The sequence below is a fragment of the Patiria miniata genome, unplaced genomic scaffold (genome assembly GCF_015706575.1).
Source record: "Patiria miniata isolate m_02_andy unplaced genomic scaffold, ASM1570657v1 HiC_scaffold_20, whole genome shotgun sequence".
In the NCBI taxonomy this organism is placed as follows: domain Eukaryota; kingdom Metazoa; phylum Echinodermata; class Asteroidea; order Valvatida; family Asterinidae; genus Patiria; species Patiria miniata.
Genome location: NW_024037059.1, coordinates 7,109,929 through 7,130,185, shown reverse-complemented (window position 1 = coordinate 7,130,185; position 20,257 = coordinate 7,109,929). Strand labels below are relative to the sequence as shown.

Below are 20,257 nucleotides of genomic sequence, written 5' to 3'. Positions count from 1 at the left end.
TGCAGGTAGGTTCAGCAAATATAATATACTAAAAAGCAAATTTGCAAATGCTACGTTCGCTGTTGGGGTGATTTTGTAAATTGGCTCCAAAGTGTCACATCCATGTAAGGACCGTATTTTTTTTTTCATAAATTGATTCAACAAAACTTGTAAAACATGTAAATCTCATTTACATGCAAATGTTGTGAATTTCTTAAATGTAACATTTTTTTGCTACTTTTGAAAAGTTGAACAAAGAAATTAACTGGAGCGGGGTTTGAACCTGCATCCTCCGGATAACCGTTCCAGTGTTCAACCAACTGAGCTATCCAGCCCTATGTTGGCAGATCCCTAGTTTGAAAAGTGATGTCATTGTTACGAAAATAATACAAAAGCTGTCCTCAGTGGGGGTGCCCTGTGCAAGGGGTCTATGCATACATGTACATGTACCCGTAGTACATGTATGTCACACATGTACATGCATGCTCCAGTGACGTTAAAGCTGCAACTCGTAAAAGCCTGTAAAAGGGAAAGTTTGTTGCCCTGGACAAAAAAAACTCACTGGACCGTGAAGCTTGTGAAGCAATGAAGCATGACTCTGGGTTGGGAAGAAAGCCAGCAGTCAAACTGCTGGTCAGATGACCCAGTTGTAGTACTGTACATGTACATTGTACAATAGTAAGTTGGTTGTGCAAAACGTAAATGTTTTAAATTCAGTGGATTAATCTTGATGCCTGCCTTTTGTTGTATACCACTGCCTGTTGGTGAAGGAATGCTTAGAATGTAACCTTCGTGCATCTTTAAGACAAATCTGTCAGACTTATCCAACCAGGAAGATATGTGCATCAATATAGTGTGATACAGGATTGCATGTCACGTTGGATACTTGCAGCACTTAAAAGTACATGTACTTGTACATCATTCATAGTTCTTTTGAGTATACTTGTGGAGTTACAAGAATCCTTCTTGATTGCATACATGTATGACTCTGATGTGATGTAAGTAGCCATTTTGTCTTAACAATCCAGATTCAGATGTTTCAGATTATTTGCAGTTAAACCAAACAGCTTTTTCAAAAATAACTTGGACTACTGCCAATCTAACACTCTAACTAAGAATCGTTTCTACAATTATTTCTATACTTCCAGGAAACCATTTTGTTGGAATTTCCTTATTTCTACCCATATTCAAAAAGCTCAAGAACTCAAACCACACTGTTTAGTTTATCAGACTATAATTCCACTACACCGCCTCATATTTCAAAATTCAACAATCCAATTGTTAACGGTTACGGTTTTGTTTGTCATTACTGGGATGCTTTTATGCTTGAGCGTCCATCCCTCTTGCATTTTGCACAGCTCTGAACATATCAGTAAAGTGCATTGTGTCAAATACTTTGAAGTCAGCTTTGGAGCATCCCAGTAATGGTGGAAAGTCAGCCCATGCAGTAATCAGAAAGCATAGGCAACTCAGAGTGGTCTCTACTTGTCAGACTCAGAAAAGGTGTCAACCACAACTTGACCATAGTACAACATGTGTAGTAAAATCTTGCTCCAAGTTTCCACTTGAGGGGAAATTACATGTATCTTTAAAAAATTTGGCCAAGTAAACAGTCACGGTATCTTTCAATTTTTGGATTGAATAAAAACAAGGATTTGCTTGGAGTGGTTTGTTTTTGCACGTTTGACGGTGTGCATGCCTGTATTGTGTAGATTGCCCTTCTGGCCTATACCTTGTCCCATCCGGATCTCAACCAAACACATCTTCAGTTCTGAAGTGTCGCCCACGTGGCTCAAAATTGCATTCCATTAACGACCCTCTCCCGAGATGTATTTTAAGTGGCGGGGAGTTGCACTCCGGATGAGGGGACAGACGCAGAGCTCTACGCTCGGCGTTTCTCGCCGTCTGCTCCTCAAAATTGAATCAGTATCGTGCAACCTGAAACACAGCGGGGGTGTTAATACAAGACAGTTTTACTGTCATCTATTCTGTGGGTTCATAAGAAATGTCCGGTCGATCACCCTGGACGATGTGACCTGTTTCAGAAAGTGCAGAGCTGATAATCCTTTTAATTGAAAAAGTGGATGGGATGAAGTTTTAGTCTGTCTGCCTTCTTGAAGTTGATGTCATGGGGTTTACAAATGTTTGATATTTCAGATGGGGAAAGTTTATTATTTTAAAATTTATTATAAAATCCTCAGGTTTTAAGTGGATTATTTGTTTACTCATTTTTTTTGGGGGGGGGGGGTGTGGCCAAGTGGTTAGGTTTTGTGACTCATGATCACAGGGTTAGGGGTTCGAATCCATGCTGGCTATATCTTGTGTCTTTAGGTAAGCCACTTCACCTCCACTAGCCTCTCTCCACCTAGGAGTATAAATGGGTACCGGCATTAGTTGGGGAGTACCCTGCGATGGACTATCACCCCATCCACGGAGAATAGAAATATTCTCAGTCATTTCATGCCAAGGAAACCGGAGATACATGTAAATGCCGGCTTGATGGGCCATATTGGCTCATGACAAATACTGCTTACTCATTTCAGTGTACATGTATAGATGATATTTTCTTTCTGCAGATGAAATAAACATTTATTCACTAATCTATAAATTGTATTCTCTAATCTATTTTTGTTAAAAAGGTTAAGTTATGTATCTACCAAAATTTAACCCTGTGCAGTAAATAAAGGGCATTTTTATTTTATCTTTTCAATGGTATTTTTTTAGTTAAACTTTTTGAACCATTTGCATGTAAAATCTTCATTTCAGGACCATGCATGTACATGTACTTGTACTTGAATTTAGTCTGAAGTACATGAAAGGTTTTTTTTTTAGCCTATATCCCCACTAGGCTTGTATCTCACCTCTCAAACCCCCAGACTTGCTCAGTCTCAGTCAGAGTAAGGTAATATGCATCCTTCTCCACAAGTGGCTCTCCCTGCCAGCAAGACTGAGAAGAAAACAAAAAAATACTAGAGTCATGGCATTTAAAGCTGAAGTAGGAGCATATTATGAAGATGTGCCCCGGGTCTTTGCAAGATAATGGAGGACTCGCCTCCTAGAAAAGCAGAGCTGGGAAGCACCCATGCATCACTGGCTATTAAAGAGCAACTCCAACTTGTGAGAAGAATATAAGATCTTCAACTTACAAGTTGATTATGTTTTGCTTATAATTAAGTTGTAGAATTGACAGCCAATGTCAAGTGTCCAAAACTGTACATGTGTATGTGTGACTCTATTCGATGGCCAAGGCCACTTATTTTTATCATAACTGACAATGTTGTTTTAGCTTCATTTTACATATAAACTATTCATTTTCCTAAAATTGTTAACAAGTTTCTTGGTTTCTCTGGTCTTGGTCCTCAAAATCAAATTCAAAATTCCTCAAATGTCATCAAAGTGCAGGAAGATTGTGGAAATTCAGAGTGAATGTCAACACACAGATAGAGCATATGTATGTTACCAGCTTTAAGAAATTAACTGCCAAATCTTGTTGTTTACAATCTTAATTTATCTAAATTAAGTAACTTTATTCTTTGATGTTTTCCCTTTACGGTGTATCTGTGTTTCCAATTGGTCTTGAAAGTCTTATTGTGTAATACCAGTGCTGAGTTTCTGACTTGTGTTGTTGTTTAATGAGCTTCAACAAATACGCGAAGGCCATGCATGATGTTCATGCGTTTTTATCATCAATTGCCGCTCCTGCGAATGTACACTAGCTGCCAAGTGCCATACAAAGCCAGAATCTCATTTTGGGGGCTCTGCTTAAATTGAGTGAGGAAACTGAGCTAACTTATGCAGACAATACTGGAATTACTGTGTATCTCTGGTGAGCATGGAACTTTCATTAGTGCAAATGTGTAGCGCAGAATGATCTTCATGAAACGCTGAATTTTGTGGTTAACGTTAGCAGTGTCACGAAACTGATCTCCCCTGCTTCACTGTGTAAATCCAAGGCCGTTTTTTGAAGATCTTGAGCCATTCATGAAATAAACATAAACATTCCAGTCTGACATGTAGAATACCTGTAGGCAATCCACCTATGAGGTTATTATACACCAAATTCTTTTCTGTGGTCAATTAAATCCTATTGTTCCAGTGATTGAGCATGTATTCATAAACTGTTTGATTCAGCAGTTACTGTGTTTTACATTAATTTTTCCCTCGCTTTGTTTTTTGTTCACAGGTTGACGGCATCATGACCACACTCAGGCAGTCATTCAACGTAGCGTTACAGAAGAGCAAACTGCATGTGATATGCGGAACGTGCCCAATGCACCAACTGCACAAGCTGTGCCAGACCATTGAAGGTATGACTGTGAATAACTGCAGACTCGGAGAACAGTGTTACATTGTACATGTGCAAAAAATACAACCTTACATTTTGCTCTGACTGTTCACTCTATTCATGGCTTCTTTTTAAAATACTGCTTTGATGACAAAATACCAAAACAAAGTCACTTTTCATGTAGACACAAGCTATTATTGATGTACGAGTCAACACGCAATCTTTGCTTCAAACCACAGATAGGGAAAGGGATACTTGTACACTACATACACATTCAGCCTATGTACGTGTATGTCCAATCCCTATACACGCAGCACAGTAATGCACTGGTACACTTATTGCTACCTTTTCAAAATATTCTAGTCAGAATGATAGCGGAACTCTACTCTACTGTGAATTTAAAATAGTGCTGTAATTTTTTTATAGGCCAACTTCTGCAGTCAAAAATAAAGCCTATTATTATCCAGTCCTAAGCCCTCAAATAACTCCACCTGCTGCAGCATTTCATTCCCCCATTTGCCACAAGGACTCGTTGGTATATAAATTCTGTTGTAAAAATTGTCCTTGAAATTGTTACATGTATATATGAGAGATGTGTTCAGTTACCTATGTAATACATATTGAATAAATTGCCCTGTGAATGTAGCATTTCCCATTTGCACCTTCTGCAGTGTACATTTCTAATTTGCACATTTCTACATGAAATGTCAGATTGGGGCTCATTTTGCCTGGCTCTTCAAAGTACAAAATTCTGTGTTCAGGATCACTGTGCTTTGTGTACAGTATTAGCACAGAAATTGTGCACTAATCCAACCTCAAGTGCAGAATTACTTACATCTGGAGATAGTTTTCTTACAGCATAAAGTAAAGCCATGAAATTGGGCCAAATTAACAAAAACAAAGATGTACGGCTCCGTTGTAGGAAAGAAAATACACATAGGTTACCATTGCAAGATTAAATGTAATCAAAAAGTGTGTGAAATTTTACAGTTTGCAGTTCCCACGTCGCTCGGAGACTATGCCGGCTTTTTGTCTTTATTTACCCGCTGCCAAAGTGTTGGGCAGAATATTGGGACAGGGTGATGTCTTCACAACTCCCTACCTCGCGGGGTACAGGGCAGATCCCTCAGTTGATGCGGACATGTTTAGATAAGCACGAGATGCAAATATTGGCTATCATGTCCAGTCATTGATGGCGCGTAATGTCGCTCTCACTTCTAGTTTTTTTTCTATTATCAGGCCATCCCCCGGAGAAGGCGCACACTCTTTTGCTTAAGCAGCTGGAGACGCTGAGTGATTCTGAGCGCATCTCCGTGGTTGCCAAAACAAAGGTAATGTTTAATGACGGGGATGGGGTCTTAACCCTATAAGTCCCGAGGGTTTTTGACAGAAATCTTCCTTAATCCTCAAAACTCCTACACTAGTCCAGGGAAGTTGTGTCATGTTGTTTGTATTCAATCACTCAAGGAGCATGAAGCCCTGTGCACATGTGAAGTAATAGTAGCTGAACTTTACCTTCCTCAATCCTACACAATCCTTCAAACCTCCCGTCGAGGGTCTTGAAAGATCTGGGAAGGTGGAGGTTAACAACTTCTTTTCCTGCAAGGAAAAAGAAATTGTGATTTTCTTTGAAAGGCAAAAAACTTGAAGTTGTCCTTAAAATTCCAGAGTGTTAAACCATACAAAAGTAGAACTTAAATTTTGTAATCGTATCTTATCTGCAATTTTCTTTTGATGTTGATTTCTTTTCATGGCCCTCAAAACTTTCATATTGCTTCATCAACGGATAATAAAGTCGCGCAGTTTTAAAAATGCATTCCGATCAATAAACATATCACTCATTGATTTTGTGGGTATTTATAAAAACTATGCAACATTAGCTTTCACAATGCATTTGCCATTAAAAGGAGCCACTGAGTGTACAGCAATCATGCCCCAGATTCGTAGTTGGACATTTCCTATAGCTGACCATAGGTTCACCCTGTGGAACAATATTGCATCCTCCATTTTTTTGTTTTCTTTTTCCAGGAAGCCAAGGCGTGCAGTGCTCAAGAAGCCAATGAGATTATCATGAGCCAGCTGATAGCAATCTGTGAGCAGCAGCAGACTGCACACACCCACAACAGTGATGTAGAGGCAGGGGGAGGGGACATCGCTACTTCAAGTCCCACGCAGGTATATGCCATTATCTAATCAGTGCTATGGACTCGGTGTGCAAGTCACCCTCAGCGGTTACAAAGGGAGAGTTGGGGGATACCACTGGGAGGAACATTCGAACGCATTACTGGTGACATGTTCACTCCAAGACATTATGGGCTCCTATTGCACATCCAGAATAACATCAGTCATGCGTACTTCCCGCCGTACACTAACAAACCATTTTGCGCATGTGATCTGTCCCTATCCCACTGGGGCTCTTCTACTGTCTATAGTCCACACATTGCCTGATTTGCATGAGCAATTGATGAACACAGAGAAAGTGACTTTACATACGTGTACTGAAGTAGATTATAACAACATTCCTGTTTTTTACATCGTGGATTAGCCATTGTCTTAATAATAAAAAGGTAGATTTAATGGATAATCGATTCACCATACGTTTTTTATTTTGTAACACCCAGGAACGGAAATTGACCAGTAAGGGGTCATTTACGGAACCCGTCGAGGGTAAAGTGGGGGCATTCAAGAAGGCCAAGAAATCCCTAGCGTCGTCATTTGAGAACCTGCTGTCAAGAGTAAGTTAACTTAAGTACACATCAGGGCTGGGATTTTCTGTACATTTCCAGATTTGTTGATTTTAGAAAAATGGCAGTTTTAGTATTGCCTTTTCAGACAAATACATAAATATATACTGTAGATAGACCCTGTATTGGTCTGGGGCTCAGGCATGTATTTTCCCGTTGATTTTTATGTGTTTCCCAAATCTCACCTGATAATAGTCATTCAGATTTTAGACTGTACCACACCCAATGCAATACAGTTTAGCACAGTCATTAATAATGAGCTAACATTGGGTTGTGCCCTTATTGTTTTTTTTTTCTAGAAGAAAAAGAACTCGGTTGAGGAACAAGGCAGCTTTTCAAACTCAGGCTATCGGAGTAGGCAAGGCACCATGGACTCGGTCAATAGCGTAAGCATGCAAGCTATTGGTATATTGGGCAAAATCTGTTGTTTTTTAGGGGGAACAAAATATAATGACCAATTGAGGATGATATTAAAGTAGCATCAGCTGCATGTAATTCTGTATTTTAAATCTTGTGAAGGAAATGCACATGTTGCAAGGCATTGTGTGTAGTTCACTTTGATGTACATGCATATTTTGTGCACATGGAGTTATATAGCCGTGAATTACTCTATTTGATTCCACTTTGATTTTGTTTTTCAGGATTCATCGCTCAGGGATTCCCCCCGCGATTCCCCCATTCCCATGACTGCCACCGCAAATGCCCAGTCCCAGCCCGCCCCACCTGTCCAGATCCTCACCTCCACTACCCCATCCCCATCATCAAATCCCCCCACCGTCGTGGACATCCCCACCCCGCCCCCAAGCGAAGACCGCCCCCAACGTCAACCCACACGTCCCAGCCCCATCTTCTGTAAACAGGACAGTTTGCCAGAGGCCATGATCTCGCCTGGTATCCGGCCCCGCAGTAAGACACTTGGCGACACCCCCTCCCCATCACCCAAGACCCCGCCCCCAGATAGCCGCTTTCAGTACACGCCGACAGCCAAGCTTGCACTGCAGGCATCCCAGTCACAGAAGCCACCTTCAATGCAAAAGATGCCTCTTGGAAGGTTTGTCTTTCAAAAGTTTGAATACAGATGAATCCACACTGAACTGGCTATAAATTCCTACACTAAATGGAAAGAATTTCTCACTAGCCTCAAAATGATATCATTCCTGCTTTCCTAAACAGCTTAACTTGTGAGAATTTTCATATGGAATTTTAACCTGATTGCTCTCCCATAAACCTATTATAAATTTTCACACCTGTCTCAGACCGGTGTATTCCAGGGTCACACCTAACCAAATTAATTCGCAGATTTGTTTTACCAGTAGGGGAAAAATCAACTGTTGCAAGCATTCAGAACACACCAGAGTCTAGTAAAAAAAAATTTGTTATACATATAGTGTACCTGAACGCCAGTATGAGGTGGACTGAGCTCTTGTTGACTTTATAATATTATAATGACATTTTATTAAGATTGTTTATGCAATACTTTGAGGCTGATGATATTACAACCTTGAAAGATTAATTGAGATACATTTTTTTTTACAGAACGACAAGTGCATTCTATGATGACAGGCCGCGCACCCTGTCCCTCAGCCCGTTCAGTCCCCACCCTGGGGCTGCGATAGGACGTCGGATGTCCTGGCGACAACAGATATTCAACCGCGTTGTCACGCCCATCGCTGAATCAAAACATGGACAAGGTTTGTAACTTTTGGCCTCGAAGTGGTAACTTGTCAGGTCTCATTACACAAGGTACCAGTGGCATTATAAATGAGTTTTACCAAAAATGACAATAAATATGAATATTCATGATGTTTTGATGTATTTCATCTGTGGTTAATGCACTGATTATCTGCAGATTCTCAAAATGTACCAGATACCTACTTGTATTCATCCAGAGCTCTCTGAATACATCGCAATATTTTTTTTGCTCTTTTGTAGGGGAGCTAACAGAAGAGGAATCAGAAGACGTCTTTGAAGGGGAAGGGATCCCAAAAATCCGAGGTTTGGAGAGAAAGGAGAGTTTGACACGGGCCAGGCGGTTTACATCCAAGGAGCAGATCCGGGATCTGTGGAAGAAAGCCATCCGTGAGCAGATCCTGCTGATCCGCATGGACAAGGAGAACAGGAATTTACAAGGTGGGTGTAAGATCAGGATCAGTATTACTGATCAGATTTAATGATCAGGATTCAGGTTATTAGTAAGATCAAGGTAATTAGAAATAGCCTAAAAGGAAAGTGTGAAATCGTCCAGAAAGAAGATTAATCAGGAGACAACATAAAAATGGGACAGATTTAAGGCAAGTTGAAACAAAACGGAGGAGCAAACCATACACAGAATGACAAACAACCAAACAGCTTGACAGAGGAGACCCATAGGCTGATTAGGATGGGGAAACTGAGTTGGATGGTTGCTGTTCCTTGGGTCCAGATGACCCATTGGACTGTCTATAAAGGATGAGGCACTTGAAAAAGGAAACGGCAAATTTACTCTTATTACTGACTTCATGCACATTGTATTGACATCCACAGCACGACAGGATGCAGCCCAGGAGAAGCGCATCAAGCTGGACTATGAGGAGATCACACCCTGCCTCAAGGAGGTGACGGTGACTTGGGAGAAGATCCTGAGCCGACCCAACCGCAGCAGCATCCGACTGAGCAAAGAGGACGTCAACGATACCTTCAAACAAGGTAAAGGAAGCGACTAGCTGTATCTTAGTAAATTTAGAGCACGAAAAGGGTCTGGAGATTTAAAATCTAAGGAAGCCTTTCAGTTTTCAAGGGGAGCCAGTTTGGAGCAGTAGTTCGCATTCCGCCCAAGCTGAATTGGGTTTTCAGTTCCTACCTGATTCAATGGGTTTCCCTGAAATATTTTTCTTCGGTTTCCCTACTACCTTCAAACTGGACATTCCTCCATGGTCCTCTCCCTCTGGGTTACTTTTCAATAGTTTAATCTTCAGTTGTCCAATAATATATTTGAAAGGACCGTCAACCTTTCACAAGGGATTTTACTGTGCTATCAACATTGAGCCAATAGCTAATTGTTTCCAATGAGCATTTTGTGCCAATACAATTGCTTGCCATGTGCAAAGCGAAAAACAGTACTGACTCTGAAAGTTTTCTTCCATTTTGTTTTTACATCTGTTTTTTATTGTGAAGGCATTCCCAAGGGCAGGAGGGGCGAGATCTGGCAGTTCATCTGTGAGCAGCAGAAACTCAACGGCAGGGCCAATGGAAATATCCCGAAATACGAACCTTACAAGGAACTTCTGAAAGAGCTCACCATACATCAGCATGCGATCCTCATAGATTTAGGTAGGTGCCGTGTCAGGCCAGAATTAAAATACCAAACCAATTCATTGTGGTAAGCAGGAGGTCATGGGTTCACATTGTGATTACAATTGTGAAAGTTTATTCTGACAAGTTCTTGGACAGTGCTGAGTTTGAAGTGCTTATAAAGTTACATCAGTAAAAGGCAAACCCCAATTTTTACAAAAAATTCTTCATAATTGGTTAATGGGACTGATCCAAGATCACCCTTCGGTTTTGTCGTGGTTCTTCTTTCTTTTTTTACTTCATATTTTGTGGTGTTGTTTTCTTGATAGTTATTCTTTGCTATTTTTATTTTAAATGGATGAATGCATGCAAGTTTAACGTCATGATGATGTTACACTTGCCCACAACATTGACATTGATGGTATTATGGAGGTCACATGTTTAAACACTGCTTAGGTCAATTTTTGGTTCAACTTCATAAAAATCAGTCTTCTTACTTAAATATTTGATCTCTTCAATGCTTTCTTCAGGCCGGACGTTTCCGACCCATCCGTACTTTGCCAACCCTCTCGGCCGCGGTCAGCTGTCCCTCTTTAACCTTCTCAAGGCCTACTCCTTATTGGACACGGATGTCGGCTACTGCCAGGGGCTCAGCTTTGTTGCAGGGGTCTTGCTGATGCATGTGAGTAGAATGCCCGTGACCAATTTGAAATCCGCTGGCCCAATTGATCATTCTTACCCAAGTTGGTATTAATGTAGCTTTTGATTTTAAATTGTGTGATAAATTTTAAAGTCTTTTAAGATTGAACAAAATTATTTGATTTGATATGTTGATTTTGTTTTATTTTGCTGCTTATGTAAGACCAAGAAAACAGTAAGTTTTTATTTATTTCTAAGGTCCGGGTTGGCAAAGTAAACTTCTTGGTGTCAGGGAATTTTTCATGAAAAGAACATGTTATTTGTATGACTCATGCTACTTGATACTCCGGAAAATTCCTCTGGAATATATTTTTCTTAAATTTCTTTGCACTGTGAGAGAAAATTCATTTGTTGCATCTCTTCTTTGATTCTGGAATATCATTGGCCAAGACCTGTCACATGTCATGCATAACTTGATACATCTCTTGCATCACAGAACTGTATACATTGAAGATATACCGGAAGGTTACATGTACATCCATTGCATGGAACATTTTACTGTTCTATTTGCAAGACATCAGATGTGTGTTGCATGCTTGGTACAAATAATTAACAATGTTTGATAATGAACAAATATTTTTAAAAACCATCATTAGTGATAAATTGTGAACATAAAAAGGACCCTTTTTTATAGTACTTACAGAGAAAGCTGCGGTTGTTGTCAAAAACCATTAAACTTTTCTTGCGAAATCGCAATGAAAAAAATGGTTACTTTTGCCATTTTAAGGCCAGTGCAAAATCCATGAAAATGTACTTTCGGATTCTTTCTTGAGGCCAGCTATAATTTTTACTGGCCAAATATTGACCAGGAAATGTAATCAGATAAATCTCCCAGGGCGGACGGTGAAAGTTGGTAAAATGGCAGGGAAACTATGCATCCAGGCACGGTGGGAGGGCACACTACACGGACACACTGCTGGCATTTTGATCATTTCTTTACATACTGCGCTTGTTTTTTGTGCCCAATCTTTCGAGTCGATGTGCATATTACATGTTCCTTCTTTTGTTAAACTTTCCAAAACGCTTTCCCAAACTTCTCTCACCCCACCCCCTTTTTTCCCAATATATTTTACCATCAAATCTAAAGTGTAAAAAAGAATGAGGCCCTGTAGACTGAATTATTTTAAAAAAATTCTTCCCCTTAAAATTGACCTATCGCGATAGAATCGCATTAGAATCGAGTCAACGCAGCTTGTGAAATATTGTCCAATTACATGATATACGAATGGACGCGGTACACGCAAAATCTGAGACAAACAAAACTTAGTGTACAAAAACTCCATAGGGTTGTCTAAGGGGCGTGGCTAACTCGCAAACGGCGAAAGGTCAATTGTGTATCAAGAACCATTAATTTTTCAGTCTCGAACCCTACCTTCTGCATAACGATGTTATATCTCTCTTCTTCTTTTTTTCCTTTGGCAGATGGACGAGGAGCAGTCATTTGATATGCTGGTGTTTCTCATGTACTCTCTGGGCTTCCGTAGGCAGTACAAACCAGATATGATTGCACTCCAGGTCAGTAAAAAATCCCTCCAAATTAAAAAAGGAGAAGGGAGTCGTGTTGCAGTAATTTGAGTGTGATGCACTTTCCAGGCCAAAGGAGAAGTGAAATATTATTCTCCACCTGCTCTATGAAAAACCCACACCTTTTCCCTGTTTTTTTAAAGGATGGCATTTTTGCACCAGGCATAATGTTGCTTACACTGGTACATGACAAATATAAAAACTAGTATGTAAGCAACTCTGAATAATGTGTGCCCTGCACAGGTTTTCTTTTTGTTAGTTGGTTTTTTTTTGACATATTGGCCAAAGTTTGATTTTCTCCCAGCTGATTTTCTGCATTTTATGTTACATGCTTATTGACAAATATTTATTTCTTTAAATATAATAGATTTGAATACAATTTAAATCACAAATGTTGCAAAAATGTTTCACATATTATTGGTAATTCCTGTGGTCTTTGTTTCATGATGGCAAGCATATGTCATTGATCACTTCTTTGAAATGTCTTTAAAGTTTCGCTCATATTTGATTTTGACTTAATTTGATTTGATATGATATGATTGAAATCAGATCCAGATGTACCAGCTGTCTCGTCTCCTGCATGATTTCCACAAGCGTCTGTATGACCACCTGGAGCAGAATGAGATCGGCCCCTCCCTCTATGCCGCACCCTGGTTTCTCACCCTGTTTGCCTCCCAGTTTCCCCTGGGGTTTGTCGCCAAAGTGTTTGGTAAGTTATGAATACTTTACCCCAAACCTATAACTTGTTTACACCAGTGGTGTTGTTAATTAACCCTAAGCCCTAACCCTGAGCCCTCCAAATATATGATTTTCCACACACCCTAAGGGGTTATGGTTTAAGAAGTATGTGAGCTTCAGCTAATTTGGTTCTTTTGTCTCCCAATCTATTTTCAGTTTCTTTGTCATATTTTAATGATACAACTACTAGATTTCTATATTGGGCATCTGAAACCCTCTGAAAAGTATTGTTTTTTGGGGTTGCCTACATGTATGCGCACAAACAGATGTGCCCTGCGAGTACACTGGTTCCTGGTACCTACATTCTGTTGGGGACAGGAACCAGTCTGCCTTGCAAGAACAAAATCATTGTGGGCCACAAGTAATTGGAAATTTATAATTTGTGTTTATTTCAGTAGCTATACCTGGGCTGCTTTTCAACCCATGTGTCATTCAAAAGTGAATGACTTATGTATCGCAAAAAAAAAAGCAATATAAAAAATAAATGTATATATTGTGAAACTCGCAGGTAGCATGAAAAGCATATCTTTCTAAACAAATTTGCAGTATTTATAACTAACAATTAATAATTTCAGATGAAAAGAATTTTCTATCTGATCCTGCACTGTTCTAACATGTTTTATATTTTACTTTATTTGTATCGCCATGTAGAGGAAGTAGTGTCACAATTTCAAAGGCAGTAGCTAATTATAATATGGCAGTTTGTAGCCTGAAAGTCGTTAACAAATGGCCATGAAGTTTCTGTTTTGATTACTTTGTCTCTGTATTTCCTGTTTGTATGCATCGATGCACATATATGCTGCCTATGATGTATGAGATCATTGTGTGTGTAGGCTATAGATGAGTAGCCTATACATGTAGATCATTTGCACTACAGCCATCTTTGAGGTATGTGCTTTTGTGCACACCAAATCTGTGCTTAGCATAAATGGGCTACCAGCCATAATCTCATGTGACGTTTACTGTTTGTGACTGGTTCCCGGCAGACTTTTGCTCAGCACGTAAATTTACTTAGCATTATTTTCTGCGTAGCTACTCAATCACTTTGAACCTAGTTCACAGTATTAAATTAATTTGTGTGTGTGTATTTTTTTTTTCCAGACCTGATTTTCTTGCAGGGGTTTGAGGTCATCTTCAAGGTAGCCCTGATAGTGTTAGGCAGCCACGAGGAATTGTTACTACACTGCGACGGTTTTGAGGCCATTATTGAGTTTTTGAAAGACACTCTGCCTACGCTGGGCATCATCCAGATGGAGAACGTGATCAATAAGGTAAAAATAAACATTTCAGATAAATAGGTAGAAAAAAATGCAACTTGAAATTTAGAAGTTTATTCAGGTCCTCACGAGTCAATTACAAGTCATTCAGCTTCAAGTCAATTTCTAAGCTTTTCAAATGAACCATGATAAAGCCATTCCTGTTTGTATTGCAACTTGTCTAAAGGATTGCTTTTGCCACAGTTCACTTGAATATCTTGTGATGGACTTGTGATGCACTTGTGATAGATTAACTGTAGCACTGGTTCACTTGTTAACGAACCAGGAGTTATTTGAATTGACAAAGTGCACATGTTATCCTTTGTGGGGGTGTGGCCAAGTAATTGGGGTTCGAGACTCATGATTAAACGCTCGGGGGTCTCAAATCCAGCTGCTGGCCCCATATGTTGTGTTCTTGGGCAAGCACCTCACGCCCACTAGCCTCTCTCCACCCGGGAGTATAAATGGGTATCGGCATTAGCTGGGGAGTAACCTGCGATGGACTGGCATCCCGTCCAAGGAGGTTCGGAATATACTCATTCGTTTCATGCCAAGGAAATTGTAGGTAAACGCTGGTCTGATTGGCCATATTGGCATGTGACAGACTTTACTTTTTGCGTGTTATCCTAAATTATACAATGCGAGTCAAAATTAAAGCTTCTATTTCTTGGCACTTCCATCCAGGCCTACCAGTTGGACATCTCCAAGGAGCTTCACGCCTACGAGGTGGAGTACCACATGCTGCAGGAGGAAATGGCGCCCTCGCCTGTCCACCAGCGGGCGCAGCAGCCAGCGACCGACGTACATAAGCTGGAGACGGCCAATCGCAACCTGCGACGACACAACAGCGAGCTGGTGGAGCAACTACAGGGGGCACACAACACGATTCACAGCCAGGAGGCAATGATACACAACCTGAGGGTGAGTTGGGACTTGTCTCATTTAGGTGTTATAGTAACCATTTTACAGGCTTGTCAATTTTGTAGGAAAACATTTCTTCCTGGATTATCCCATTAGAAAGTTCCCCTTTTTTTCAAAACTGCGAAGAGGACAGTATAAGTTGTGCTACTAGGCAATTCTTGTGATTTATGGCAGAAAATGTAGCCAATTAACCATGAAACTCCTAGCCTGTAATCTCCTTGACCATTTCCAGATGATGGATGTATGATATTTGAAAAATACTGTTTCAGGTTTATTCACTGAGTTTTTTAAGTAGTCTGGTGGAACATTTGACATTCCGTACTGCAAAAAAGAATACTGTTTGAGCCATGCCATGATTGTCACATTTTGTCCTGCAAAAGTGGTTGCACATTGTATATTGAATCGCTCCTAATGAAAAAAAATTAATTGCCCCTACTTTTTCCTTTTCTCTTTTTTTCCTTAGAAAAATGAGGACAAATTGAAATCGGAGGTCCGGACTATTAACCTGGAGCGGTCTGCCCTGCTCAACACGGTAGCAAAGCTGCGAAGTCTCCTGCCTAAGGACATCCTACTAGAAGACGCAGGCATCAACTTCACCTCCTCCACCTCCTCCATCCTCTCAGGTAGCTCCTTCGAGGATAAAGACGTGTCTCCCGTCGACCAGAAAGCTGACAGTGGCACGGGGAATCTCTCTGGATCCCAGACCTGCTCCCTGGATGACTTGGACACGGAGGTGGCGGCCATTACGACCCCAAAGGGAGTCTGGGGTCGTAACCATAGCAACGGAAGCTCTGGGAGTGAGATCAGTACCAGTGCCAGTAGTGAGTTGGACTGACCAAGCTATGACCAGTCACACTCGGGTTCAAATTGATTGCACCCACACCCTGACCCCCAAAAATAACTTTTTTCTTCAAAGACAACAAATCAGGAGGGATTCAGTTTGCATTGTCAGCCTTCAAAATGTCACTAGTGTTAGTGAAATACATTACTGTTTGTGTTACTTTCAATTTTATGAATTGGCTTTGGGCCAAGTGGAATGCCTGAGTTCCTTTATCAGGTCTTGTAGCTGAGTACATCTTTTAAGTCAAGTCTCTAGTCCAATCGCATAACAAAGAAATTATTTCAATCGCTTTGTATTTAAACAAAATTGAAAAGGACTTTCACATTGCAACAGTATATTTATCGTGGCGTGCAGAAACAGTTTTTATTAATTAAAATGTTTTCTGGCAGTTTTAATGACATAACCATGTTGCAATGATCGTATTGTTCCGTGCGAATATATAGTCATATTCTCAGTTGGTGTTAGCTTGTAGATGACAAAAATCATTGCACTGTGTAGATGATGTCATGCCAACATATTGCGTTGTTATATCGTGTGCTTGGATACTGTAATTTCATTGGGCGAGAATGACCATGTGTCCAGTCTGTAAATATGCGCATACATTGATTAACCATAACCGAACTCAACCCATCAAAGTTCAACAGCAGGTTTTGTTTAAATCTGTTGGGATAGGTACAGTACCCCTAAACTGATGGTCTTTTACACAGAGTAAATTCATGTACTTGTTGGATATTCATATACTTGTTTTGCATGAAACCTCACCTGTACTTTCCTTACATTGGTGTTTATTTATTGCTGTCAAAAGATTGCTACAGAGATAAATTCCATTGGAAAGAGCTTCCAAATAAGGATAGCCCTTTACAAGTTCATAATGGGGAACTTTTATTTTATTTTCATATATTGAATTTTGGGGGGGTTATTTCCTACTGCCAATAAAAAGTTGTGGAAAAAGTATGAAACAATAACTTAAAATGGTGATGTAAAAAATTAATAACTTGTACATCGGTGTTTGTATAAATTGTACAGTAACAGAGATAAATATGAGTAAATATTGGTAAATAAACATAAAATGAAGTTCATCGCTTGCCAAATTTTGTTTGTATCATGTGTAATTTTTTCTGCAATGCATAATCAAAGATAGATAGAAATATTTGGGTCATATAGAGTATCCAATGTGGAGATTCGTACTAAATTTAAATGCAACAGCATTAGAGGTTTTTGCTGCCATGGAAGATCTTGGCCAAACCCAAACTTGTGTTACTTTTTTTTTCTTAATTTGTGTAAAAAAATGTTGATTTTTCCAATGGAAAACTTTTCCAATTATGTGGGGAATTCCAGGGGGAAAGTTTGGGAAATATAATTTCATGGTTGAAAACTTCCAGCGTGTACATTGAAATCACTATTACTTAAAAAGTTGAGTATTTTTAATCAAAGTAAATCAGTTCACTGCATGCAATATATAATAAAAAATTATTCCAAATGTCCAAGTTGTTTAAAGTCTATGTTTAAAAAGTTTTTTTAGAGAATGAGCAAGTATTTTTTTGTAGTTGTCAGTACTTAAAAGGTTTGAAAGTCCAAAGAAAGACAAAAGAAAAACTGTGATGCCATAACTTTGTGGATTTCTGCATGTAATTGGTACATTAGAAACGTTACTGAAAATAAGTTTGTTAAAAATGTAGCAATCAGTTGTATATGTTGTTCCAAGTTATCCAATTCGGGGTTTTTTTTTGGTAATTTTTTTATTTATTATTTTTTTGGCCATAGACCATAATGTTGATTATAGCCAAATAGCCATTGTTTCTTATTAATGATGAGTTAAAAAAAAATACATACCTTTAAACTGCCAAAGTAAGATGAGTAAAACAGTCATCACAATACCAGCTTTTGTTTTGTTGTGTTATTGGGTTGTTTGTTTGCCTGTTTGTTGGGTTGTTTGTTTGTTTCCAAGGCCTTATAACATGCATGCATGAATCAGTTGTCGTCGTATAATTTGATGTCCTTGTTACATCTCAACGAACGGAAGTTATTTATTCAGGTCATGATTTTCTATTCTGTTTTGCATTATAATTTGTGCTAAAAATTATGGCTGGATCCATATCAATATTGTATTGTTTAAGTTCAGGAAATTTGTTGTATAGAATTGGACCACAGTTAATTTAAATAAGCTTTACAATGTACTGATTGTACTCAACTAAGATGTAACCATTTATGTAGATTTTTGGTTGGGTATTTTAAAAGTTACTTTTAAGTTGATGTAATGTGATTCGAGGAATGTACATTTGAATGGACACAGAAAATACACATTTTTTTAATTTGATTTTTATTGTTCGAAAGAAGAAAAAAATTAAGATTTCAACTGAGTTAATTTAGTTGTGTAGTATGCACACATGCACTGATTTCAAAACAGTAAGCAAGTTAGAGAGAAAAAATGTAAACCAATCATTTAATAACAATGCAATCTTTCAGACTTTAAGGAGTGTTTGAAGTGTTTTTATATTATTTTCTTTGATCCGAATTGGTACATTCCAAAAAAATGGTTCGCGTAATTATTCCCTTTCTCTCACTGTTTGTAAACAATGTAAATGAGTGGTTTATCGCTCCTGTTAATTTCAAGGGGAACAAATATTCATCTAGTCAATATATACCCTCCTTAATGTTCTTAAACTGTAATAAAATACAGACTTATTTACAAATGAGATCCTTCTACAAAATCAAACTGGTTGTAAGTTACGTAATATGAATGACTTTTAAGTTGTTTTTGAAGCATTGTAAGAAAACAGTTACAGAATACAAGGCAGGCCCGGTAAAGCAGGTCCCAGAGTGCACACAATCCTATTCCATTGATTCAGAATGGTTATTCACTGGAAGTCTTCTGTTGCATATGGTGTACACAGTGGTTGAGATTTAGCCCATTACGGGTAATCCTATACAATAGCACTGCCCGGCTCTCTTCACCGACCTAGTAGGCTAAGTGCACAAAGAGGACAGGCTGTAGGCTGGCCCTCTGGGACCAGCAGGCATATTTTTCAAGTACTTTTGTCTCCAAAACTGTATTTTTTTACACAGTTGTGACAGTGAAAAGTCTTACATTTATGTTGTTTTCTATAACACAATTCGAACATTTACTGTCCATTGCCAGTGTTTTCAAGCTTTTCAGTCGCCTCCAGTAAAGTGATGATGAAAGTCTTATTGTTACTTTGCCGATCTTCAAGAAATTATTTTTTGCAAATTCATGATCGTTGGTTATTTAGGGGTACCTCGAGATATCCCGAAGTATTAAGCTGGAGACAAACTGAAATAAAAATCACACATGTAACATGAATTTGAAATTGTTTTGGTGCCAAGACTGCCACAACTATTCCATCATAGCATCACTAAAAACAGCAACAAAATTGTTCAGTGTATTTTTCTTCCTTTGTCTAGAAACATTCCAAGAAAATCTCTACTGCTTTAAATGTGCCAAAGTGTATAGTGGGCATTCCATATAAAATTGTTTAAATGTGTAAGAAATAAATGCACGTTTCAAATTGAAATAAAAGGAAATGTACATGTTGAAACCAATTAGCAGAATAAACTATAAAGATGCTGTATATGGTATTTTTATCTCTTTCTTTGTCTTATTGTCATGCTAACTTACTATGGGGTGAACTGAACACACTCTTTGACTTCACATTTATATATTTTTGAACGGATGATTACAAAAACCAGTTATTAAGAGATGGTATTAAATGTGCTCTTTTAAAGGGTATTTTGCTCTATGGGCTAAGTTAGATGTTTAGGCGAGTGGGGATTTAAAGTTGACGAAGTTAATTGTACCTTGGATTTTCATTTTAACAAATCAAATTGTCTGTGAAGTCAGATAGCAAATGTTTTGCAATTTTAAGAAAATTGAAAAGTTTGGAGATTCAGAGATCAGTGTATGACAACAAAATCGTAGGGCTTAGTCACTTTATTCTTTACGAGTATTTTTCGTAATTTCTTTAGGCCACTCCCCCCCCCC

General features: G+C 38.9%; 1 protein-coding gene across 1 annotated transcript in view; it reads left to right on the top strand.

The window, feature by feature from the left end:
- Positions 1 to 19,854, top strand: part of LOC119727360 (TBC1 domain family member 1-like) — a 36,605-nt gene extending 16,751 nt beyond the window's left edge. Inside the window, exons 4-19 of the mRNA XM_038199225.1 lie at positions 4,163 to 4,286; positions 5,504 to 5,595; positions 6,293 to 6,439; positions 6,886 to 6,999; positions 7,308 to 7,394; positions 7,650 to 8,059; positions 8,545 to 8,699; positions 8,941 to 9,138; positions 9,532 to 9,693; positions 10,162 to 10,317; positions 10,809 to 10,960; positions 12,400 to 12,492; positions 13,051 to 13,210; positions 14,341 to 14,510; positions 15,180 to 15,416; positions 15,880 to 19,854. Coding sequence (XP_038055153.1) covers positions 4,163 to 4,286; positions 5,504 to 5,595; positions 6,293 to 6,439; positions 6,886 to 6,999; positions 7,308 to 7,394; positions 7,650 to 8,059; positions 8,545 to 8,699; positions 8,941 to 9,138; positions 9,532 to 9,693; positions 10,162 to 10,317; positions 10,809 to 10,960; positions 12,400 to 12,492; positions 13,051 to 13,210; positions 14,341 to 14,510; positions 15,180 to 15,416; positions 15,880 to 16,251 — 2,829 coding nt within the window. The 3' untranslated portion in view covers positions 16,252 to 19,854. The remainder of the gene's footprint in view (positions 1 to 4,162; positions 4,287 to 5,503; positions 5,596 to 6,292; positions 6,440 to 6,885; positions 7,000 to 7,307; positions 7,395 to 7,649; positions 8,060 to 8,544; positions 8,700 to 8,940; positions 9,139 to 9,531; positions 9,694 to 10,161; positions 10,318 to 10,808; positions 10,961 to 12,399; positions 12,493 to 13,050; positions 13,211 to 14,340; positions 14,511 to 15,179; positions 15,417 to 15,879) is intronic.
- Positions 19,855 to 20,257: the final 403 nt, after the last annotated feature.